This window comes from Macaca mulatta, chromosome 17, assembly GCF_049350105.2.
Source record: "Macaca mulatta isolate MMU2019108-1 chromosome 17, T2T-MMU8v2.0, whole genome shotgun sequence".
NCBI lineage: Eukaryota > Metazoa > Chordata > Mammalia > Primates > Cercopithecidae > Macaca > Macaca mulatta.
This window is the reverse complement of record NC_133422.1, coordinates 12,018,672-12,044,311: the sequence shown is the minus strand read 5'-3', so window position 1 is coordinate 12,044,311 and position 25,640 is coordinate 12,018,672. Positions and strand designations below refer to the sequence as shown.

The following is a 25,640-nucleotide window of genomic DNA, read 5'->3' as shown; positions in this document are numbered from 1 at the left end:
TCAGGTCCATAATCAGAGTTGGAGCTGGGACAAGAAACACTGCGTTAGGATTCAGAACTCCTTTCATTGTCCAAACCCAGCCTTCTAAAGCAAGCCTATCCAGAGTTAATTCTCTAATATAGAACCCCTTTACCAATGGAATGTAGAATCATCAGGGCCTGGCACAGTAGATGCCCAGGATACCTGTGGTGTGCACAAGTGATCCAGAGTCCTTCCCTAAGCCTGCTGGGTTGCTCGGTCTTTCCATATAGGGGATGCTCTAAGATCCATTTGCATGTATGCTTTACCCTTGAGAATACCCCCTAAAGATAACAGATATGAGTATCTGCTCTTACCTGACTACAAAATGTGGAATGAACAGTACAATGAAAGGGCTCTAGGGCGGGCAGAACCAGGATCAGTGAGAGGCAGGAAAGAGACATAGCAAGTAAAATGGAAAAAGAGGTTGGGTTTGGGCCTGGGCCAGGGGAAAAAGGAGGACTGATTGTTCTTTAGGAGAGGAAGGAAGGCAACTGGATTACAGATCAGAAGGGGGAGGAAGAAAGATGTACATGTTACAGTGAGTCATTTTCTTAAAACAAAACAAAAGCAAGGCAAAATAGAAGTGTATATGAATTAGAGCTTTATCTCAAGTTAACATCTGTTCACTCGTTCAGTGTGTAAATACATATATAAAAAATATATATTATACTTCGACTCTAGAATTAATAGGGAAAATTACCAGGAATGGTAAAAATATATTAGGGAAATAAGATATCTCATGTCTTTGGAGGAATTGCTGGTAAATACTGAGTTTGAGATGTTGATCCATATCTGCTTTTTAAAACTACAGTGCTGCCAACGAGGCTGGCCACTGGTTCCTGGTCTAGGTTATTAGTGTACATACATTTAATCCATTAGAGAACGGATGAATTCTTATTAAAATACCTTTTATTTTCTCTAATATCATAGATATATCAAACATTGCAGAAATGCAACTTATGTGAAAAACAGGGATAGCTCTTCAGAAATGGGACTTGACTTTTCCTTGATAGGATGAGATCTATTACTTAGGTATTACTTTTATTTTTTTCTTTTTTTTGAGACCGAGTCTCGCTCTGTTGCCCAGGCTGGAGTGCAGTGGTGTGATCTCAGCCACCTGCAACCTCCACCTCCTGGGTTCAAGCAATTCTCTGCCTCAACCTCCTGAGTAGCTGGGATTATAGGCACCCGCCACCAAGCCCAGTTAATTTTTTTGTATTTTTAGTAGAGACAGGGTTTTACCATCTTAGCCAGGCTGGTCTTGAACTCCTGACCTCGTGATCCACCCACCTCGGCCTCCCAAAGTGCTGAGATTACAGGTGTGAGCCAAAGCGCCTGGCCTTAAGTAGTACTTTCTATGAGAAATCTATATGTTTTTAGCATTCAAAATAGAAAAGTGGAGAAAATGACCATATTGACATTGACAAATATCAAATGCTAATAACTTCACATATACTTTGTTATGTTTTTTCTACGAAATTTAATTTCATAATCTTAGAATTTTAACTTAGGCAACTTTTCTTTCTGGGCTTTTTTTTTTTCTTTCGGCTAAAAAAGAACTCTGCTAATTCCAAGAATCCTGATTGTAGTACCTTTGCAACGAAGCAATTTTAGAAATAATTACGATTTAAGCTTCAATATTTTTAGGTAATTATAATTTGGTGATTGCCCTTGGTTTAAAGCACATAGATTTTCCTAGATTTCTGATCTATTTTTACTATACTATCAGAGAATATAGAATAGCCAATATTATATTTTTCCATTAGAAGTGTCGGAAGGAATATACTTTTATAAATTTTTTTTCAATTTTATTTTTTCTTTTGAACTTGCACAACTGTAACCAAACTCATGATAGAGAGTGCTTGACTCTATCTTAACAGCAATTGATTATTTTGGTATTTCTACTAAAAGGAAACACAGTTCTATACTGATGGGCATAGATGTGGGCAAAGCATGCAAGTGGATGGTTTTCAGGACATTTTGATAAAATAAACTTTAAATGAAATATACACTGTTAGATTTTTTTAAATTAAGAAAATTACATCTATTAGTTACTTTTCTCCTCACAGACTCTGGAGAGAAGAGTTTTGTGCGAATCTGGCATAAGACTGTGATCGACATTAAAAATTCTGATAGTATGCCAAAAGGCAAGCACTGAATCAATGTACAAATTGTATAATTGTTTCCTACATAGGAAAAAATTTCCCCAAATACGTGCATACACCCACACCTCACTTAGTATATTGTTTTATAAAATTCATGACAACGACCAGCAGTTTCCCAGTCACGGCGATCTCAGACATACACCACTAGTTTTGCCATCCACCAGCAGTGTTCATGCAAAATGTTTCATTTTAGAAAGACCTCAAATCAAGTCTTTCAGCCAAGAAGAAGATGGCTGCTCAAGTTTGTGGGGGTAAAACCACTTCAAAACATAGGCTCAGGTGTACAAACTTCTATTATTTTAAAAAAGAGAGAAAGAAAAAGATAAAGATAGTCTTTCTACTTGAGACCCCTTAAGAATTCTCAGAAAATTTGAAGTGTTTTTTTTTTATAAAGTGTTTTAAGGGAAGTATAAATCATCATTGTTAAAATCTCTTCACCTTTGAACCCTCAGAAATCTGCAGATTATTCATATCAGGCAAGGAAGCATCAAAGCTGGACATTCTGGTGTTAAAGGAATGAGGGTCTGCAGGGGTCGAGTCACAGGCTGTGGTGAGCAGCTCCATGGGATTTGTCTCTTCAGAGGGGGAGAGAGTCATGATCTGTTTAAAATACAAAGGAAATTAAACATAGTGTGAAGTTCTCTTTCTTTAAAAGCTCCAATTCTCTAGTTGTTGGTTAATATGTCTTAATTTTTAAACTTCCACATTTCACCATTTTTGGACCTTAAACACAGCAGTTAGTAATCTAGGCATTTTCAGATACTCACATCAAAATGTCTGTCATATCTCCACACTTTAGAGATCTGGGGAATTTTTAACAAGATTCCAGAATCATAAAAGTATTTGTGAAAAATCTAGGCCTTAACAGATCTGGTGGCTTTCAGGGTGAATCACATGGACCCCAGTCTTGGTTTCCATCTGCAACCTACAGAGAAGACTTTGCCAGTTAGAACCCATTAGACACCACCTGACAGTTCCGATTTTAGTTCAGCAGCTGTGGAAAGTTTCCTTGGCTGCAACTGGAAACTAGACTCCTGCATTAGTTACAAAAAATAAGCCTCCCAATTCCTAGAGTGGGAGAGCTGCTACTTACTAGGTCTGAGTGCTCCAGGATCTGGCTGGCTGTGAGGTCCTCCTCCTCAGATGACTCATCGGAGTCCTCATGGTTCATTTTATTCAGGCTGGGAGTGCTTCCTGACAGTTGGCGCTCCTCCAGAATCTGCATATCACACTTGTCCAGGCTGTCCAGAGAACGTCTGCGCACTCCCCAGTTGAAATTGTCCATACTCTCACCCTGAAATCACACCATCAGCCAGTTTTTTTTTATGCCAAAATCCTCTTGCACTCACATGTTCACACATTCAATTAGTCACAGCTTAGGAACAAATATGGTCATTATTAACTCTCAGGCCCTCATCTACTTTGGTATCAAAACTCTTGTTTACCCGATGTGAAAAGGAGTAAAAGCACACTATTTTCATGTAAACTCATGTGAAGTCATAGGTAGAAGTGATGACATACTTTTCTTTGGCGTGGTGGGTAATAATTACATTTTTTAAAAAGTTGATTTTGGTAAACACTACCAATGATCTGTTTTCAAAAATCTGTAGGAAAGAGACCATTAGTATGAAAACTTCAAAAGAGGTGTCACCCACTCCCACCACCCTGAGGTCAGCCCCTGTTTAGTACTGTTTTCAGAAGGAGAAAAATGTAGGAGCTATGCTTGTAGCACATTCCAGAATCCTTTGGGTATTTAGTGGAAGAGCATTAGGTAAACATTCCAGCCTATTTCTGCCACAGCGGTTTTCACAGACACAATGCAGAGTTAAAGACTATCAGAGCAGCTGGGCAAAGTCTGATGGATCATGCACTATGCAGAGGCCAGAGCGGCAACACCTTAACTTTTGCTTTAGGTTATTCTTTAAATAATTGTCGCAGTGTAGAAAATTGTTAATTTCCTGGACTCGGTACCAATTATTATTATTATTATTATTATTATTACTTGAGATGGAGTCTCGCACTGTCGCCTGGGCTGGAGAGCAACAGCACCATCTCGGCTCACTGTAACCTCCACCTCCCAGGTTCACACCATTCTCCTGCCTCAGCCTCCTGGGTAGCTGGGATTACAGGCACGTGCCACCACACCCGGATAATTTTCTGTATTTTTAGTAGAGACAGTTTCACTGTGTTGGCCAAACTGGTCTTGATTACCTGACCTCGTGATCCACTCACCCTGGCCTCCCAAAGTGCTGGGATTACAGGCGTGAGCCACCGCACCCGGCCTATTACTGTTTTTTTTTCTTCTTTTGAGACAGTCTTGCTGTCGCCCAGGCTGGAGTAGTGCAGTGGCGTGATCTCAGCTCGCTGCAACCTCCACCTTCCAGGTTCCACGCGAGGCTAATTTTTTGTATTTTTAGTAGAGACTGGGTTTTTGCCATGTTGCCAGGCTGGTCTCGAACTCCTGACCTTAAGTGATCCACCCACCTTGGCCTCCCAATGTGCTGAGATTACAGGCGTGAGCCACTGCACCTGGCCTCGAATAATAATGTTGATTTGTATATTTTGAATTACTGAGAACTAGCTTAAGTGGCCATGTAAGTGTTAAAGAAAGCTTTTAGTTGCATTCAGACTTTCTCTACAAACCATCAGTTATTAAACAAGTGTATTTGATAACATAACTTTTCTTTTTTCTAGAAATGGATTTGGGTTTTATTTTTCTCTCTGTTAAGACAGAAATAAAGGAAGAAAAATATTACTCAGCTGACTGAGCAAATTTTAACCTAAACAAATGATCTGGCAAAATCTAGCACAGAACCTTTTCATTTACTGGTAATTTGAAACACTGCCGAATAGTTCATTGAAATAAAATAAAACAACTTTTTCTGATGAGAGCTCAGTGAACAACATACTATGAGAGATGTGAGTTACTGTTAAACTTATGAGCATTATCATTTATTGATTTCCCTCTGTTTTAAGGGTCGTGTCTGTCTCCTAGTGAAACAAGCTTGCTATTCTCACAGATCTGTCATATAACAGAGGTGTAGCTTTTCCAAAGTCTGCTTGGGCTATTCATGGTAGAAGGCAAGAGGTACAAATCCTAAGCACAATCTGGATAAGATATAGAAATTATCATTATTCATCCTCACATATGATATTTATGATTGCTCTTAGGGCTGTTTGATTATAAAAGAGAATGCAGACTCAGAATATTGTTTCTAACATCCAGTATCTGCTGTGCTAAATTACCACCACATAATTTTTCCTTTTTTTCTGATGGAAAATGGCTAACTGTTATACTGGGATTTTAAAAATAGCCATTGCAGTGAGAAAATAAAAAAAATATATATGAAAGAGGCAAAAGTTCTGGGAAGAAAAAGGAAAACCCAATGTGTAAAGAGAGGAAAAAAATACAGAAAAATCAGAATACTAACTATACGGAGTAAAAAGAGAAGAATGTGAAAATTATAGGGAAAAATATACAAACACAAATTCACAAAACTGACTCTCTTGTGCCAAATGACTGGAAGGGTTGGACGAACTATCTTAGGATGCGATTCTGGAGGTCTCCCACACTGCACCTGAGACAGAACCACGAGCTTGTAGAGGAATACAGGCATCCAGGTGGGAGAACGCTACACCAGGCACAGGTCACTGCTAGTGCTGGTTTGGTGGCAGCTCTGGTGAAGACCTGAACCAATCAGGTGTGAAAATAGGAAGGCAGGGAAAGCTGTTCTTGCAGGAATAAGGTTTGGCTGTCTTGCTGGAGGATGTAGCATCTCCATTAGAGGTAAGGGTGTTGAAATGGTTCCCCTGGTGGTGGCTGAGAGGTTGAGATGGAACAGTGTTGCAGTCTGGCCCTGGTTAAAGTCCATGGTGATTAAAACTCAACCAGGCTTTCTCAGCATGGCCCTAGTTGGGAGACCCACCCTCCATCCCTCCTCTCCCCCAAACGTCAGATTTGTATTTTATGTTACATACAAAGTGAAAAGTCAAAACAGTTTCCTACATGTGAGAAAATGCAGAGGATGGCTAGTCCAGATGAATGCTCTGTATATGTCAGTTATCAAACTTAAAAACCACTCAGAATTTATACTGAGATGGGAAAGTATTAATGATTAAACATTCTAGAAATGTTAGAAGTACTATTTTTTGACACATATTTTTTCATATTGGAACTCTGTCAAACAAGAATTATTGTTGAAGAAATTTGGGTACACTGTGGTCAAAATATACTCCCCCAAATGTTCTACTTAGAGTAAGTCTGATATACCTAGATAGAGACTGATCATAGGCCACTTTGTCCAGGATGATCCCAGTTTTAATGCCTACTGTTTGGGCATAAATATTATTAGTACCCCCTTTTACTCTCAAAAGGGCCCTGGTTCAGATGAAAAGTTATCTAGTCACTACATACAGATAGAGATAGCCTTTAATTCCTGGGGGGAAAAAGATTCAATTGAAAGTATATATGGTATATGGTTAGATGCAAATTGTTAATTTCACTTTTTTTTCCTGAGACAGAGTCTTGCTCTGTTGCCCAGGCTGGAATGCGGTGGTGTGATCTTGGCTCACTACAACCTCTGCCTCTTGGGTTCAAGGGATTCTCCTGCCTCAGCCTCCTGAGTAGCTGGGATTATAGGTGTGCACCTCCAGGCGTGGCTAAATTTTGTATTTTTAGTAGAGACAGGGTTTTGCCATGTTGGCTAGGCTGGTCTTGAACTCCTGACCTCAAGTGATCTGGCACCTTGGCCTCCCAAAATGCCGGGATTACAGGTGGGAGCCTTCACACCCGCCGATTTCAGTTTTAATACAAGAATTTAACAATAAAACCCATCCAGTTGTGCAATCACTTAATGAGAAATAATAGGATTGCCATAGATCAGATTTGAAAACTCCACTTCTCTGAGTTATAATCATGCAACTTTCAGAACTAGGCATATAAAAGTTTTAAAAATGTATTTACATTTTAGAAAACATTTCCATACTAGAGCAGCCAAGAAAAATACCTCTTATATCACACACCTAAATGGAAATATGCACGCAAATAAGCATATATATTCTGGAAGGGAGGAAAAAAGCAATTATGTTGTTATAAATCTGCAAAGATGCAAAACATCTACTAGCATAATTGAATTAAAAACAGCATCATCTTACCTGAAGTTCCTGGGTAGCAGATTGAATGAACAGAAAAACAAACAAAAGGTCTATTTACAATGATTATATTAAAGATACTCAAGAACATTTCTCTTAGTGTTAACACAACATTAACTAACAGTGCTAACAATATACACTTCAGTAGGTGCACCTTAAAAAAAAAGGTAAATATACACTAACTGCGAAGAGAAAAATCAACATGAAACATCAGAAATTCCAAATCCCTTAGCTGTGGATGACAGAGCTGGGACAACAAATCATCACTACAATTTCTGAAATAACTTTCTACCTCTGTGACAATTTTGGTCTCCTCAACACTTTTTTTTTTTGAATACCTAAATATGTATTTGTGAAAAAACTGTTAAATGTTATGGGAACACGAATGAGAGTCATCAACTGGAAATAAAGGTGGCATCACCTGAGCCTTTTCACAAAGCTAAAAGTGTTTGTGATCATGATGCTTACTGCTGATGTGCAATTAATGGCAAAGACACAACACCTTTTAAAGATTTTAAGAAGTTCAAGGGCAAACTCTTGTAGATATCACTTAGTAAATTCTGAGACCAATGAAAAGGAACAGATATGACAAAATGACTTGTCTTTCTTTTTTTTGACAACTGTGTTTTGATCTAAAAGCCAAGTACGCCTAATTTTATCAGATGAGGATATACTAAAATTATTCACCAATGACAATACAAGGAGACTAACATTTGCACTGCCAACTATATGCCTGACACTTTGCTAGACATTATACATAGGTTATTTTATTTAATCCTCATGTCAGCTCTACAGGCAGGTAGAGGTTGAGTATGCCTTATTCAAAATGCTTGGGACCAGAGGTATTTTGGATTTCAGATTTTTAAAAAATTTTGAAATATTTGCACGTACATAATGAGATATCTTGGGGATGGGACCTAAGTCTAAACATGAAATTTGTTTATGTTTCACATACATCTTAAATACATAGCCTGAAGATAATTTTATACAATTTTAAAATAATTTTGTTCATGAAACAAAGTTTTGACTGCATTTTGACTATGACCTGTAATGTAAGGTCAGTTGTAGAATCTTTCACTTGCGATGTTGTGTTAGCGTTCAAAAAGTTTAGAATTTTGGAGGATTTCAGATTTTGAATTTTCAGATGAGGATTGCTCAACTTGTATTCTTATACCCACATAACAGACAAAGAAGTGGAAGCAAGAGGAATTGCATCCATGCTTAAGTCATACAGCTAAGGTCAGTGGCAGAGGTGAAATTCAAACCTGGAGCTGTTGGACTCTGAAGTCCAGGCATCTTCACTCTTCTACTCCAAGAATGCTAGAATCCCTTACTGTGATTTTATTGGGAAGTAACAAAACATTCTCAAATGCCTTATTTTATTTGGATAAAATGTACACTCTCAGCCCCATGAATTTCTTCTTCTAATTATTATTATTATTATTATTATTATTATTATTGGACATGGGGTCTGACTCAGTCACCCAGTATGAGTGCAGTGGTGCAATCATGGCTTACTGCAGCCTGACCTCCTGGGCTCAAGCCATCCTCCCACCTCAGCCTCCTGAGTAGCTGGGACCACATGCATGTGCTATCACACCCGGCTAATTTTTCATTTTTTGTAGAGACAGGGTCTTGCTATGTTGCCCAGGCTGGTCTTAAACCCCTGGACACAAGTGATCCTCTAGCCTCAGCCTCCAAGAGTGCTGGGATTACAGGTGTCAGCCACCGTGCCTGGCCAGTTTCTTAAAAAATCTTAACAATGAAAGGTAAAATAATCACTGTGATTTTTTAGTTATTGCAGTCTAGGACAATAAAGAGAAGACTAGAAAAAAGGTGTAGTATTCCTTACTTCTTGTCCCTGAAAAACATTAGTATAATATTTATTTTTAAGTAATAGGCATCTCATATTTTTCCTTCCTTTATTTTGATAGAAACTAAATTGATGAGCTGTTCTGAAATTGTGTCGGATGCCTTCGCTTTACATCATTCCTGCTAGGTCGTTTCACATAACATTTTTCTGTGGCTGAGACAGGAAATGATCCCTCTCTTGCTTCATCTGTTTTTTCCCTCCCTTGTGTAACTTCCAGAGGGAAACAGGTGTCCAAGCTTGAATTTTAACCGAAGAGCAAACATGAGGTCAGCTGTCAGATCAGGGAGCTGATCTTTTGACACTAGCTGAACTCTGAGCTCTGGCTCAGAGACATTTTTGAAAGTATTCAAAACAGTTGTATTTTGCTTTAGACTTTTAAAACAATCCTCACTGCATTCAGCGAATGCTTTCTCTATCATTTATTATGGATCATAAAAACCTGCAATACTTTTTATTGGTTCTTAAGCAATTCAAGGTGAAAATGAAGCTGGCAGTTATTTTAAGGATGCATTATAGCAGTGCCTTTATGCTGCTTAAGGACTGGGTCTGCTAAACTTGTTCTCCAGGGAAAGAATTGGTGAACACCTTCTTTATTCTGAGGACACAGTTCTCTCCTGCTGGGACAGACATCCAGGGTTATCAGTGGACCAGGAAGGACAAAAGCAAAGGGCTCTTTGGCTTCAATTAGACATAAGCGGGTTGGTCAGTAATAAAATCCTTTAGGGAAGGTAAGAAGCTACTTGAAGCATTTTTTCCCACAAATCTGTAGTTAAGTAAGGAGGTGCCTACCTAATGCAGGAAATCCTAAACTTGGGATCTGGGCCTGTCTTCTCAGTTGTAAGACTAGCAGACAGCTGTTTGGGAAATCTGGTGCAGTTAAACATGAGCTGACAACACCATGAGCCAGGTTCCGAACCAGGCACCTTTACGTCATCCAATCTCACTTAAGTGAACTGAGTTTTGATCCCAAGAGGCAAAAGACTGCCTCTCAGGTGAAACATGCCTCTAAGTTACTGAAATGAAGGTGACCGAGAGGTGATGCTCCTCCTCTCAATACCTGTTTTCAAAAACATGATTCATAGCTGAAAGTATCTTATGATCATGATTATCATCCAAAATAAACGAATCTGCATTTGCCCACTGAGACTTGAATTTGGCTATTCCAGTGTCTAGAACACCAGCCACCGACCTAAGCAGAGCGAAGAGCTCTGTCGTGTCGTTGTATTTTGTTTCCAGTTCTAATGATTTCATCAAGCACAAAAATGTGGGATCCCTCAGGCTCTGGTCTCCTGTTGTAGCAGGCAAGCTTTGAAGGAATTGAATTAGAGAAACTTCACATTAGAAATGATTAAATGCTTAGCATATTTTACTCAGGTACCAGTGAATAGGCTCAGAACTGAAATGCTTTTTGTGATTTTTTTTTTTAAAGTCCAGCTTGGGACTACACACACACATACAGGCTTTGTGTGGTCATTAAAACTCAGGTCTTTGCCACTTAGAAATAACTTGGCATTTGCCGTGGGCTCAGACAGGAAGGGTGTGGTAACTTTTGCCAAAGTTTAGCTGCTGTACTTTGAATACGTTGATTCAAAATAAAGTTTACAACTTTCCAATTAAAGATCTTGGTACAGAAACTCATTATTTAGCAGGTAAAAAGAACAGTTTCATTAGTCAAGGAAAAGGGTGCGGGGATTATTTGTACAGAGGATACACCGTACCTCTCCATCCTCCAGCTCCACATCTAGGAAGTCGAAGTCTCTGAAGACTCTGAACTGCTGCTCGCTGTTTGTGTCATCCATGTTCTCCTGCTCCCGGGCGCCGTCCTCAGAAGACACCAAGCTTGTCTGGTGCTCAAGCAGATCCAGATCTCCACACGATGAAAAAATCACCTGCGAATCAAGAGTCCTCTCCTGAGAAACGTTCTCCCTTTGGTTGTTTGTGCTACGAAAAATTGTAATTGGCTCTTCATAGCACTGTATTTCCAGTACACACCTAATTCCTTCAGTGGGTATTTTTAGAATGTTCTTTTATTATTTATGTTGGACAGGTGCCTTCAGATTAAACTCGTGGCAAAGACGCAAGTTCATGCACCAGGAAAATGTTCAAGAATCACATCGTTGCTTCTTAATGGATGAAGACTGTATACTACCTGTGTGTGTGTGTGTGTGTGTGTGTGTGTGTGTGTGTGTGTGTGTAAACTGGAGCAGCCAGGAAAAAATTCCACTGTTTCTAAACTGATTAGGGTTAGAAATTATACACATTTACACACATATATCAAATACATATAAATAATATTTTAAGGACTGATACTAAGATACGTTATTGTAGAATGAACTGTGAGAACAAAGGATTTAACCCTTTTAGAGATAAACCAGCAATTGATTAGAAATAAAAAACAGAAGCCAAAAATTACAATACTTGTCCACAGAAGAGTAGGCGAGTAACCAAGCCCATAACTTATACTTAAATTCCTCTCCTGTACATTTAAACAAAATAAAATATTTTTTACTACTAAAATCTTTAGTATATTAATGTTTTAAAATTAACTTCTATGTTTAGGTTCTTTTCCCTGAGCCATTTTTGTAGAGCTTGGTATATAATAAACTGTAAATGAGAGTAAATGTTTTGCTATCCAGCCTCTACTGAACATAGATTGATATTAAAGAAAACTAATAGTATTCTTTGTATAACCATTATCATGTCTTAGTTGTCCTTGAAAAGTAGGCAAAATCATTTATAAGAATTTAAATACAATACACATCTCTCAAAAGTAAAAAGAGTGAATGGATTTCAAGTGTACTTTCTTCCTCTAGTGTTTAAGAATAGTATATAATGCAAATGATATCCTCTCATAATAGCACCTGACACAGAGTTTTACACAGGGATTGCAAATGGGTATGTGAGATAAAGAGCCCTGAGGACTAGTCAACTAGTCAGTGAGAGACGAGACATGAGATTTCTGATTTCCTCAGCTGAAGGCTGTCTTTCCTAGTTAGTGCTGCTTCTCTTATTTGTAATGTACTCCAGGTAAATATTTCTAGCTGAAAAGGTCTTAGCACAGGGCAGACAGTATGAGTCTGAAAGAGAAAGTGCCAACCACAATGGCAATTACAAGTAGGCCTTATTGGCAGTGCTGCATTGCAGAGGCAAAACATACTTGTGTCTCTTCCCTGTGGGCTAGGAGGCTCTATCTGCCTCTGCTACTGTCCCCTCTGTCCTAAATACTGTCACAGGAGCAGCAGAAAAACCACTGATCAACAACACCAAAAAAGTGACTAAAATGGAGGCCCAGCTTAGCTGATGGCTGGCTGGCGTGCTTTCCCAGACGATAAGAAATATCACTTTGTACTTTAGCAAGTATTTATGAGCCTCTAATATTTCACCTGCTCATGAACTATGTGAGTGGATCCATTTTGAAATTTGAAAATAGCTCCACCAAGAAATGTGTTTACTAATTCTTTAGTTGAGAAATTATTCAGTTTGCTATGTCTTTTTCATAAATATAAATATTCTGTGATACAGGTGAAACAAAAATACCTGGTGAAACCAGCATGTCTATTGTTTTTGTTATACTCCCATACACAATTCAAATTTTTCTAAATTTTATAAAAGCTTCCAAAGTTTACTTATAATACTTCAATCGTCCATTCATTCAAAAGCTTGATGGCATGATTTTTATTTTTAGTTTTTTTATTGTAACATCAGTGGAAGTTTATATGCAAAGAAACATATTATTTTCATCTTTATTGTATGTGGGTAAGATAAGGACATCAGAGTAAGAAGTGTGTGTACAGAGAGTAAAATTATATCCAAGAGGTATGAGCATATATGCCATACATGGTCATCAGTAGAGATTATCATTTATGTTCTAAGAAAGTTTGGGCATATTTATTAAAAAATCCAAGAAATTAAAAAAATGAAAAGCAACAGTATTCACAGACAAACGAGTGAACAGCCAATAAGATCTTTCATTGTTTCTGAACTTAGTGTGATTAAAAATCATGGTGTGGGGAGAAATAGTCCAGGGGTTTGCTCAAGACAGTGGCTATCATACTTGTCATTCACAGTTGAATCCTCTAAATTATATGACCAAAGGCAAAAACAGACCAATGAAAAAGGAGACATGACACGAAAATAACTATGATACATGACAGAACTTACTGATGGATTTTTGCTCAATCCTACTTCTTGGCCACACAGAGAAAGGACATGCACCAACTTCTCTTTTGTTCTCTTCTGGAAAAGAAACACAAGCAGGTTTCATTATGGGGTCCTGTGAGCAAATCTGCTCTAATTTTCTAGCCACTAGCCATACAGGGCAATAGCACTTGACATATAGACAGAACTGAGATGTCAAACACACAAAGGTATGAAACAAGAACATAAATAGCAATTAAAACGTGTAAAATATTGAAACCATGTTGAAATAATATTTCAAATATAGTAGGTTAGGTAACATTTATTGTTAAAATTAATTTGGCCTGTTTTTCCTTTTTTTTTTTTAAAGGTAACTGTTAGACAATGTAAAATGAAGCTCACATTATGTTTCTGCTGGACAGTGGTGATCTAAATTATCCCAAGGGGTGTATATGTGTGTGTATGTGAAAATCAATCCCTAGGTTCCTCAAGGAGATCTATCACTTCCTTTGATCATCTTTTCTTATGATGTTAAACTTTCAGTACTAGCAAGGCTTTCCTTACACTTTATTAAGTTACAGCATAAGTCTCTTTTTTCCAAATAGAAGAATACTTTCTGTAGAAAGAAAAAATTCATTCGTTTTAAGCTATATCAAATCTTTCTTAGTTTCTTCTTCCTAAAGTTAAACAGATTCAGTTCCTTTCCTTCATAAACCTATTTTCCAGCCCCTTAACCATAGGGATTCTTCTATAAACCATCACATTTTTCCAGTGACAGAAAACCCAGGTCTCAGAATGATTGGTGAGTTGAGAATTTTTAAAGCAATCTTCCTAATCTCTTTAAAATGATTCTCCCCCCTTTAATCTGATTTACAGTTTGTTATGTGGAAACTGCTAGGAGGCCAATGCCACTCTTAGATTTTTCCTCTTACCGGAACTCAATTCACTGCATCCTTCTTTCCAAATTATAGAGGGGACAGACACTCAATATGGTATCTGCTCAAGGTCAGAGACAGGAGGACTTTGAGGCTAAGGGATGGCAGAAGACTCGCTAAACGATTTTCCTAAGTCTTAGTGGTCATTTTACAATTCTGGGAAGGAATCAATGTAGAGGGACACATTGGGCTGTATATTTTTCTTCTCTCTTCCAGTGAAGTTTTCAGCTGAACACTCACGGAGAAACTGCTCTGTTGCAGCCAGCACTATGCTACATGTTCCATTCCCCAACCTTCAAGAGAGAAGGTGAGTCCTCCCGGGCACCCACGTTGTCCCTCCCAGCACCCACTTCACCTTTTTCTGGTAACACTGTCTCTCTTTTTATCTCGGAAAGGCTCCATTCCCACTAAGTGAGGCAATGCCTCCCGCAGATGCCCTGCAAGACTCTTTCTAGAATTGCTATGGATGTCAAAAGAGGAAAGGCCTCTATCGCTCTGAAGTCATCAGAGCCAAAGATCATGTAAACCTGGAGCTGCCAGAGGTCATCTGGGCCTCCCATAGAAAAATCCTGCCCGAGAATGAAGTCAATGGAGGGGAAAACAAGGGCCAAGATGTTGGGAAGGGAAGGTGGGGACAGTGAGAAGGAGAGAGTCTAAGAATCCAGTTTCTGACATTTGTGTACTAGGAGCCAACTGTGCTTGAGGCCAAGATGAGTAAGTTAGTAAGTTCCTTTAACACATAAGGTAATTTTTCAGTGGGTTTCTGTAACAAGTCAACAGAAGACCCCTGAATAATGCAGAAGTTTTACTTGACAGGAAGCCCAAGGGCATCTCCGCTATGCTGTGATGACAGAACTACAGAGAATCTGGCAGCAGTACCCCTGCCCCTCTGCCATCTGGATGGCTCAGACTGTGCACAGACACTATGGTTGAGGTGCCTGTTCTGTGGACAGCAGACAGGGTGGTCTTTGGGTGTGCAGCCCTATCAGCCCTTTGGGAGTCCAAGTGCTCTAGAACTGGTTGGGAGAACTAAGGATGTGTTGTTTGGACTCATTTAGGAGAGTGGCAGAATTTCTTTAAATGTCTGAAGGGCTGCCATGTCAAAGAGACCAGATTTTATTTTCTAAGTCTTGAGAGAACTAGAACCAATGGATAGAAGCAACAAAGAGTCAGACTTCAGCTCAAGGTAATGAACTGTTCAAACAGAAAACGGGTTCCTTGGAATGCCACAAGACCCCATCCCTGGAAGTGCTGAGACCTATATGGGCAAGCTTGCGATGGTGAAAGGGGGAATCCCTTATGACACAGCCATATGGACTCAACAGGTCCCTAAAGTCCCTCCCAGGGCTGTGGGTCTAGGATTGCATACCTGAGAATACTGGGGCCTTTTCCAGCTCACAGGAACAAGGACGTTGGAGTTGGAGCCTGAGGAAGTGGAAGATGTGCTCCGGGTGACGGCCATGGCCCTGGGCTTCCCATCACGCCCAGAAGAATTCTGGAGCTCATCATACCGCCTCCCGATGATTGGAGTCTTGAAAAGAAGACAAAAGCACATTCTTCTGTCTCAATAGTTTTGTGATATATGAAACCCTTCTCCCCAGAAGCAACCAAGAGCTGCTTATTTGATTAAAAAGAAGATTAGAGAAGTTCAGTGTTACAAGTGGGCTCATTTTCTCAACATTCAAGCATACATTATGAATCAGTTTGCATCTTCAACATTTTCTCCCCTCTTTAGCGGCAGAAAAATGCAACTGCTTGTTCTTTAATATGCTTTAGAAGCCACTGATAAAGAGAAGCAAAATATGCAGGAAACCAAATAGTCAGTTTTCGATTGTTTAAACTTGAAAAAAATTCTTACAGTTAGAACAAGAGACCAAAATTCCTTTCCCTCTCCCAACTTTTAGTCATTAGTCTTTATATACTCTCAATTATTTAAAAATGTATTTAACTTATTTATTTCTTTTCAGTTATTCAAATGACTGAGGTCTGGGCCAGGTACTTGGGCAGCACTTGGGAAATTTCACTTCCCGAGAGCTCCAGAGTGTGGTGGCTGCATAGGCAGCAATTCACAAACTTGAGCTCTGAGCAGGTCTCCTCCGCAGACACCAGCTGATGGGTGTGACCTTGGCAGCGGCAGAAACTGTCAATTTTACACCCGGCTCCTGAGACCCATCATTCTGGAGCAGTTCTGGGTCTCTGGGGCATGCTGCTAACTGGCTGCATGTTTTTTTGTACCTCTTTGGAACACAACAAACTCAATTCGCAGAGTAAAAATAGCTTTCCCCCCAGGCAGGTTAAAAAAAATGTGAAAATGGACCAAGATTAAATTGAAACTTTAATATTTACATATTAAGCATAGATGCAGGTGTCACAATGGCAGCAAATAGTATCTCATCCTGAATACTGAAATGATGAAAGGTCAGTGAGGACCACTGCATAAAAAACCCAACTTGGATATGACCTATATAATAGTGCAAGTAAGTTCCATATAAGCACACCAGGTTTCTTTCTCTGTCTCTTTTTTTAAAATATACTCTAAGTTCTAGGATACACGTGCAGAACGTGCAGGTTTGTTACATAGGTATACATGTGCCATGGTGGTTTGCTGCACCCATCAACCCATCATCTACATTAGGTATTTCTCCTAATGCTATCCCTCCCCTTGTTCCCCATCCCCCTGATAGGCTTTGGTGTGTGATGCTCCCCTCCCTGTGTCCATGTGTTCTCATTGTTCAACTCCTACTTATGAGTGAGAACATGCAGCGTTTGACACCAGGTTTATTTCTTAGTGAACTTATTCATTCAGCAGAGTTTGGAAATATTTACTAGTGATCTCCTATGCACCAGATGTTGTACCGGGCCCTAGTTATAAACAGGAACAGAGTACTGTTTCTGCTTTGGGGGTTCATGAGTCATGGGGTAAGAGATGTGAAAGCAAAGTTATTTTATACCTTAGACTTCAATATAAGCCTCCCAAATGTCTGTTCATGGACTACCAGGTAAACATGACCACTTCCTGTCCTTTCTTTTCTTCCTGACTCCTTAGCTTGGGTCCCTAGTCTTTTGCTCCTCCCTCTCCCTCCCCTGCCCCCTTGAAGGCAAGAATTTAGTTTTACTTGTTTAAAAGATAGTGTGGACTGGGGAAGCAACTATAAAAGTAGAGTCCGTATTCCTGTAAACTTCGGTCATCTGCTGAACTGGCTGTCGTTCAGGGAGAAACATTGTGAATATAAAGACATGACCATTGTCAGATAAAGAATGAGTGAAGGTCATGGTTTAAAATGCTTATGATCGTTCCATTTTTAAATGCCTCTTTTTAAAATCATTTTTTACATAACTGAGGCTAGTTTCTATTTTTAAAAGCTGCCAACTGAGAGTCCCAGTGAATATGACACTCAATGGGTTCTTAAAAAAGCAAAACCTAATTTAGTCCTTAGAAATCTTCACTTGAAATAACTGTCAAATACATCTTCTTTTTTCCAGGCAACTACTTTTGACCTTTGCTACTACAAATTCATGCTAAAGTTCACAGAAACAGTTAACATAGCTAAGTACCTCCGAAATATCGAAGTGGAAGTCCAGGGTTTTCCCAGGTAATTCCTTGGAAGCACTAGTCCACACTCGATGTATTTCTATTTTTGAGAGGTCACTGTGCTGGTATGAAGGTAAAACAAGGCTGGCTGACCGAGAAACTACGAGCTTCAAGATATTCAGAGCTTCTCTCCAGTGAACACTCTGCAGGAAATAAAACATTCAAGGGTTAAAAATAATTTCATGTTTTTAAAGCTAATGTATGTCAGAATGACCAGTGAGAAGCCAGTGACCAGTCAGAATTCACTGACTTACAACAGTGCAGGAGGTTCCATGATAAGTAAAAGGCAAATGACATAAAAAGACAATGTATATATAAAAGGAGCTACGTTTAGGAGACAAGCAAATAAAAAAAGACCAATTTCATCCATTTCAGCTAAATTAAATTCTTATTAATGAGGTACCATTATTGGTAATGAGGTACCTCCTTAATTTGAGAAAAAAAAAAAAAAAAGCTCCCAATGCATTTTATGCCATTGACTGTTCAATTCACTCTTTCTGAAAGTTCTCCCCACCTCCAGTTTCCAGTCTTCTTGGTCCTCCTCCTAGTTCTCTGGCTCCTCCTGCTCCATTTGCTTCCTGGGTACCTTGATCTCTGTCTTCAGCCCTCTTTTCTTCTCACTTGTTGTCTTCCTCATTACTTAACGCAGGAATCTGGAAGCCCTTCTTAACCCTCCCTCCTGGTAATCTGTTCCCTCCACTGCATTCCTGCTGGCACTGGCTCAGTGGCACCCTCTTGGGCCTTGCCTGGACTATCTCAATGGCCCCTTACTGGTGTCCTGGCTTGCAGCCCTCAAGTTCATCAGATCCAGCTAGAGTGAACGTCCTAGAACTCTTCAGACCAAGCCACTTCCTTGACTAAACTCCTTCACAGGCTCCCTCTGGTGGACAGGGTGGAATCCACACTCTTTGAGCACGGCCTGCAGGCGTCATCTCCCCCAGGCTGCTGGGTTCCCCAAACTCCGCAAGCCCTCTCAGCCTCTGTGCCTTTACTCATGGTATGCCCTCATCCTTGAATACCTTTCCCCTCCTTATTGGCATGTCAAATACCTACTCTTCATTTAAGACTAAGTTGTACCATCTTTGTTTATCTGACAACCTCCAGACTATGTGCTGCTTTCATAAAAATATTAGAAACACAGATAAATGAACTTGATAAAAGTTGTTATTACTTTTTTTTGCCTGGACTTTGCAGTCAGAGAACATGAAATAAAACATCTATTAAATTCTGCACAAGGGAAGCCATGGTTTAAATGTGAAATAAGCTACTATTTGAGGTAAGATACAAAGTATCAGAGGTGGCTCCCAGGCTTAAGATGAAATGGACAGCCTCATTAAACAACAAAATGGGGCACGCATTCGTAGAAAGGTGTGAACTGACCACCTGTCTCCTGTGAGCGAAGTGAGAAACTGTTAACTGACTGCCTGCCCTATGTGGTGTAAGTATTATGGAGCAATGCCACTTGAAAAATGATGCTTGGATGTCACTTTCAGCATTAAATAATTTCTGTAACTAATTTGGTGAAGTAAAGATGGAAAGGAATGTCTAAAATCTATACTGTATATCTTCGTCAATGAGTTTCCAGAGAGGAACTAGCATTTGCCCTTGAATCCTACAAGTTACCAAGTACATTCCAGAGAAGAAATAGAGGGACAAATACAATGTAGAGAAAAATATGCCTTTGCTCTGGAGCTAGGCGCTCTCCACTGAACCCCACGGTGGCCCTGCACTACTCCCATGGCCTGGAGCCTCCCTGCTTTAGTGTGTGGTCATGTGTTTCAGATGAACTTCCAGGCTTTAGAAACTTGTCCTGGTGTGTTTGATCTATCTTCCCATCTATCTGTATTCCTATCTTCCTACCTATCATGCTGTTGGCCAGGCTGGAGTGCAGTGGTGCGATCACAGTCCAGTGTAACCTCGACCTCCTGGGCTCAAGGGAAGCTCTCTCCCCAGCATCCTAAGTAGCTGGGACTATAGGTGTCCACCACACCTTGCTGATTTGTTTTGATTTTTTATTTTTGTAGAGTTGGGGTGTCACTTTTGTTGCTCAGGCTGGTCTTGAACTCCTGGCCTCAAGTGATCCTCTTGCCTCAGCCTCCCAAAGTGCTGGGATTACAGGTTGAGCCACTGCGCCTGGCCTTTATATTTATTTTTATTTTCATTAAAATAAATTGTGTTTCTGGTCTTCTCAAGAGTACGGCTTTAAAGAATCGATCTGGGCTGGATGTGGTGGCTCATGCCTGTAATTCTAGCACTTTGGGAGACTGAGGTGGTCACGAGGTCAGGAGTTCGAGACCAGCCTGGCCAATATGGTGAAACCCCGTCTCCACTAAAAATACAAAAATTAGCCAGGCGTGGTGGCACACGCCTGTAGTCCCAGCTACTTGGGAGGTTGAGGCAGAAGGATTGCTTGAACCCGGGAGGCAGAGGTTGCAGTGAGCCGAGACTGTGCCACTGCACTCCAGCCTGGACAGAGTGAGACTCGGTTTCCAAAAAAAAAAAAAAAAGGAATCAATCTGTAGGTGTTTGGAGATGTCCAAGTATCCTGCCAGGAAGGCTGCCTGGTACAATAAAATGAAGACACTGGCTTTGGATCCAAATACCAGCTCCAGCCTTTACTAACTGAAATCTTGGGGGCCAGTCTCTTGGTTTTAAAAATATACATAAAGACTGTTTATTATGGAAATATTAAAATATACACAGAAACAGAGAGACTAGTCTAATGAACTCCTTTGTACTCTTCATCAATTATTCACATTTTGTCATCTTGTTTTATTTATCCCCTCAAACAAACGTTTTTTGTTTGTTTGTCGAAGTATTTTCAAGTACATTTATGCAAGTTTCTTAACCACCCTCCAACTCTAAAGTGACAGTTTTAGCCTCTGAATAACCCTTCACATGTTGAGACACCGGGCCTAGAACCTGGCACATGTGAAAGTTCCTACAGTTCCTTGTCCCCTCTCCTTCTCTGAAACGGGATGTAAAAACCAAGATTCTGCCGCTCCCCTCCAAGTCGGGCGTGTGCTTTCAGTACTCAGCCTCTGGCCCCAAGAGGTGGAAATGTGCCTTTTGAAGGCACCGGCATGTGCGGGGGTCTTGTGCTCTCATTCTCTTCAGAATACTACTCAGGGTGTGGCCAGCTCCCACTCTTAACTGCCCTGGCTGCGTCATGGATGTCAAGGAATGAATGAGTGGCCTGGTACCCGGACGGTTTTGCAGCCAAGCTATGGGAAAAGCCTCCGTCTTTTTGGAATGACTGGTTGCTTAGTGAAGTTATCCAAGTACTCACTTGCACATATTTTTCAATTGTCTTTAGAACTTCCACGTTGAACTGTTTGACAGGAACAACAGAAAGGTCCATGTAGCTGAGCAGACTGTAGATCACCTGGAGCAGGGGCTGCTGCACGCTAGGGAGGCCTTTCTCCAGCAGCTGTGGGGGCAAAGTGCAGTTGGAGTCAGTCACACACCAGATCTCCGTATGGAAGGACCCGTGTTTTCCAACGTATTTAGGATTGCACCTTTCCTTTTTAATTTTTATTTTTTTAGGAGACAGGGTCTTGCTATGTTGCCCAGGCTAGTCTCAAACTCCTGGCCTCAAGAGATCCTCTTGCCTCAGCTCCCAAGTATCTGGGAAATTAGGCAAGCGCCACCACGCCTGGCTTGATTGCACGTTTCCTTAGGAGAGGAAATAAAATCCTAACTATGAAGAACTGAAGATATTATCAAAATAGACTATATCATGTGTGGAGGTGTGAATACGTAAGTATAAAATTCATGTGATGAAATATTAAAAAACACCTCAAAAGGAAAGCATCAGACACCAATGATCAAAAATTACAAATTCAAACAAAAGATGAAATCTGTCAGTTATCAAACTGGCAAAGATTAGAAATTGATAACACTCAGTATTGATAGAGAGATAAAGAAACGGGTATTCTTACGTATCAGTGGCAATGTAAATTGGATAGATTGGCAAATGAGATCAAGAGCAATGAAGAGGTCCACAATCTTTTGACACAGTAATTATACTTTTAGGAATGTTTTTCAAACCAGAGATAGATGTTAAGATTTATGTATAAGATTTTACCACAGCATTATTTATAATGGCAAAAAACATACACAAAACAAGAAAGCTTTGTAAGCAATTCAAGTATTGAACACTAGGGAAATGGATCTATAAGTTAACAGCAAACTGTATAATGAAACATCATGCAGTTAACAGAATGACATTTTTAAAGACAGTGGAGGATATCAGATAATATTAAGTGGGAAATGAAGGATACACAATTGTCTTTTTAATAGATGATGCCAATATTGACATGAATGTGTGTGTTATATAGAAATAACATTGGAAAGAAATTTAAAAATGTTAGTATTGTTTCTCTATAATTTTGAGTAATTTTTCTTTTCTTTTTAAAACTTTCCTGCATCTTCCAAATTTTCTGTTATGAACATATACTGCTTTTATAATCATAAAAAATCAATTATATTGTCCAAAAGGAAAGCAAAATAAGGAAAAAAATATATGTGACAGACATCATGATAAAAGTTTACACATAAAAAGTTGATAGAGATGATCCAACTAAATGTTGAAATTCCACAATATTTACAGAGTGGTTAAAACATGAGGAAAGAGCTGGGCATGGTGGCTCACGCCTGTAATCCCAGCATTTTGGGAGGCTGGGGTGGGTGGATCACCTGAGGTGAGGAGTTCAAGACCAGCCTGACCAACATGGTGAAATCCAGTCTCTACTAAAAATACAAAAATTAGCTGAGTGTAGTGGTGGGTGCCTGTAATCCCAGCTACTTGGGAGGGTAAGGCAGGAGAATTGCGTGAACCCAGGAAACGGAAGTTGCAGTGAGCCAATGTTACACGGCTGCATTCCAGCCTCAGTGACAAGAGCAAGACTCTGTCTCAAAACAAGACAAAACAAAACAAAAAACATGAGGAAATAATTATGTAAATCTATAATGTGGAAAAATGAATATCTTTACTAGAAAGAAAATACATAAAATAATTCAAAATTATTAATAAAAAGTATTAAATTAAAAAACGAATACATGGAATGACAAAATTTAGTGGGGATACAGGAAAACAAGAATATTTATATATTGTTTATAGTATTACAAATGGGGGGATCTTTATGAAGACCAACTTCTTGAATACGTTGAAGAACTAAATAACATACCCACAATCCATGCCACAGGACTGAATAATTCGACTTCAGGAAATGTAGAGTCATTTGATATTATGTGATAAAATGATTTTGATAACATCTATTATTATTTGATCAAATTTCAAATATCATTTGATAAAAGTCTACATAACAGGACCGTTTGTAATGGAAAAAATTATGAACATTAGCAACAAAAGGGAGATGGTTACACAAACTGTGTTACCTTAACCTGATAGACTTCCAGAGTTATTCAAAGCAGCACTCTGTGAGCTACCCCAACACATAGAAATATACACGCAAAGTTAATAACAAGTGAGCAGAGCAGGTTCCAGGGAATACCACAGTGACACAAAATTATATGTATGTGCATGGCCAAGATCTGAAAGAACGTGTAATTGAAACAGAAGTTAATTTATATTATATATAGTGGGACCTTGGTGAAGTTCGTAATACATTTTTTGGTGATAATTTTGTGATAAGGGCTGAATAGAACAAATTAGATAACCCATTTTTTTATGGGTAGTAAAATACACATAACATACAATTAACCTTTTTAACCATTTTTTAGAAAGTGTATCAATCTACTTTCCAGACTGCCAGAGTACACTGATACACTTTTTGGTTGTTACAGAAGTACTTAGCTTGGCTAATATAATTTTCACAAATTCTTTCCATCTGTTTTCTCAAGTACATTTGCATTATTATGCAACCATCACCACTGTCTACCTCCAGAACTTGTTCATCATCCCAAACTGAAATTCTGTACCCACAAAACAATAATTCTCCATTACTAACTGCCCCCAGTTCCTGGTAACCACTATTCTACAATTTCTTTATAAACGTGCTTAATCTCTGTACCTCATATAAGCAGAATCATGTCATATTTGTCCTTTTGTCCTCTGGCCTTTTTCACTTAGCATACTGTCTTCAAGATTCACCCACGTGGAAGCACGCATCAGAATTTCTTCCTGAATGATATTCCCTTGTATGTACATGCTACATACAATTTGCATTTGTGAAACTTCTTATGGTTAGTGAGCCAAACAAACATTACCTCCTTGCTGTATACACTTCACCTTCTTTTAAAGGAGGCAAGGTCTGCCTTTGTAAGCAGAATAAATCAGTTCTCTCAGTACTACTTCTGTGCTAAGGTGTGTGTGTGCTTGCTTAGTTAACTCTTGCAGGGACAGGTATGACCAGGTGACTATTAAAACCAGCAGGGTGGTACTTATGAGAGGTTCCTTAAAATGTCAGAGATGTGGGTGTGGAAAGAGCAAGTGAATCCTGGGCCGCTGACAGTCTGAACACAGTTCACACATCGCTGATCTGTATTGCAAGTCAAAATCCCGCAGGATCAACTATAAATGTTGATGGATGGGACATCTCTCCTCTGCTAGGTAGATGCTTTCAGGCTTGTGGAGCCTTTGAGAAAATGGCTGACTTTTAACCTATCTGGCATCTGGATTGATGATAAAAATAAAAGAAAAACTAGGGTAGACTGTCCTTCTGAAAGGTGCTAGTGATAGCTATGAATGCATATCACAGAAGAAAAAGCAACACTGAAAATGCTAAAACAAGGTAGCTATTACCAGCCATTTGCCTTACAGATTTCATGACCTGGTGTGATAAACTTCTTGGGGACTGAAGATGCTAAATGGAATACATTTCATCTCTTGCCCACCAATATTCTATGCATTTCTAGCACCAACGTACACAGAAGTCAGTGTAGGGTTTGTAATGAATATACTAGAAACACACTGGTATGATGACAAAGCACCATTCCAGTTTTAAAAACAAACATAAAAGGTGAGAATAAAGTTTATTTCAGAATGTGTGCTTTGATAATTACATCAAACAACCATTAAACGTATCAGGCCACAAGGTAACTCCTTAAATAAGATTTAAACATCCAGAGTAATTAGGATAAAATTTTCTGATCTCTGCCATCTACTGACAGTATTACCATTATAAACAGAAGGAGTTTAAGCTTTGGAGGCAGCTATATCTAGGTTTAAAGGCTGACTCTGCTGCTTTAAACTGTGAAAAATTATTTAACCTGGCTGAGTCTCAGATCTGTATGATAGTATCTAATCATCACTGTGCCGTTGTGAGAGTTTAAAATGATTCCATTAGCATGTATTATAATATTTAATACGCACATGCTATATGGAAGTTAAGAGTATACTGAGTGTATTATGAATTCTATGCAAATAATTTACCCATGGAAGCTATAATAGATTTTATCTTTTATTTCAAAGCTTACCTCTGGCAGGGAATGGTGGCCCACGCCTGTAATCCTAGCACTCTGGGAGACGAAGGCAGGAGGACTGCTTGAGCCCAAGAGTTGAGATCAGCCTGGGCAACATAATGAGACCCTGTCTCAAAAAAAAAAAAGCTTACCTCTGCCAGGTAGGTAACCATATTCAAGGTAATGTCAGCGTATGCTTCATGAAGGTATCGACAGACCACATTGACCCACGTGGCGCAGTCCCTTGTGTAGCTGTGCGTTTTATAAAGAGTCATGACATGTGCAAGATTTGAAAGTTTGGGGTTCTTCTCTTCTAAACAAACCTTTTAAAATAAGAAAAT

At 39.3% G+C, this 25,640-nt stretch overlaps 1 protein-coding gene across 4 annotated transcripts in view; it reads right to left on the bottom strand.

The window, feature by feature from the left end:
- FRY (FRY microtubule binding protein) overlaps positions 1–25,640 on the bottom strand; it is a 267,764-nt gene that overhangs the window by 31,913 nt on the left and 210,211 nt on the right. For 2 of the 4 annotated variants that reach the window (XM_028837192.2, XM_028837194.2), the window contains exons 46-54: positions 25,452–25,622; positions 21,164–21,304; positions 17,838–18,017; positions 15,652–15,813; positions 13,372–13,446; positions 10,929–11,099; positions 7,341–7,349; positions 3,280–3,480; positions 2,625–2,786 (exon numbers count right to left, since the gene is read on the bottom strand). In XM_028837192.2, the coding sequence (XP_028693025.1) occupies positions 2,625–2,786; positions 3,280–3,480; positions 7,341–7,349; positions 10,929–11,099; positions 13,372–13,446; positions 15,652–15,813; positions 17,838–18,017; positions 21,164–21,304; positions 25,452–25,622 (1,272 nt within the window). The remainder of the gene's footprint in view (positions 1–2,624; positions 2,787–3,279; positions 3,481–7,340; positions 7,350–10,928; positions 11,100–13,371; positions 13,447–15,651; positions 15,814–17,837; positions 18,018–21,163; positions 21,305–25,451; positions 25,623–25,640) is intronic. The other 2 variants (XM_077974167.1, XM_028837195.2) reach the window with 1 other exon arrangement.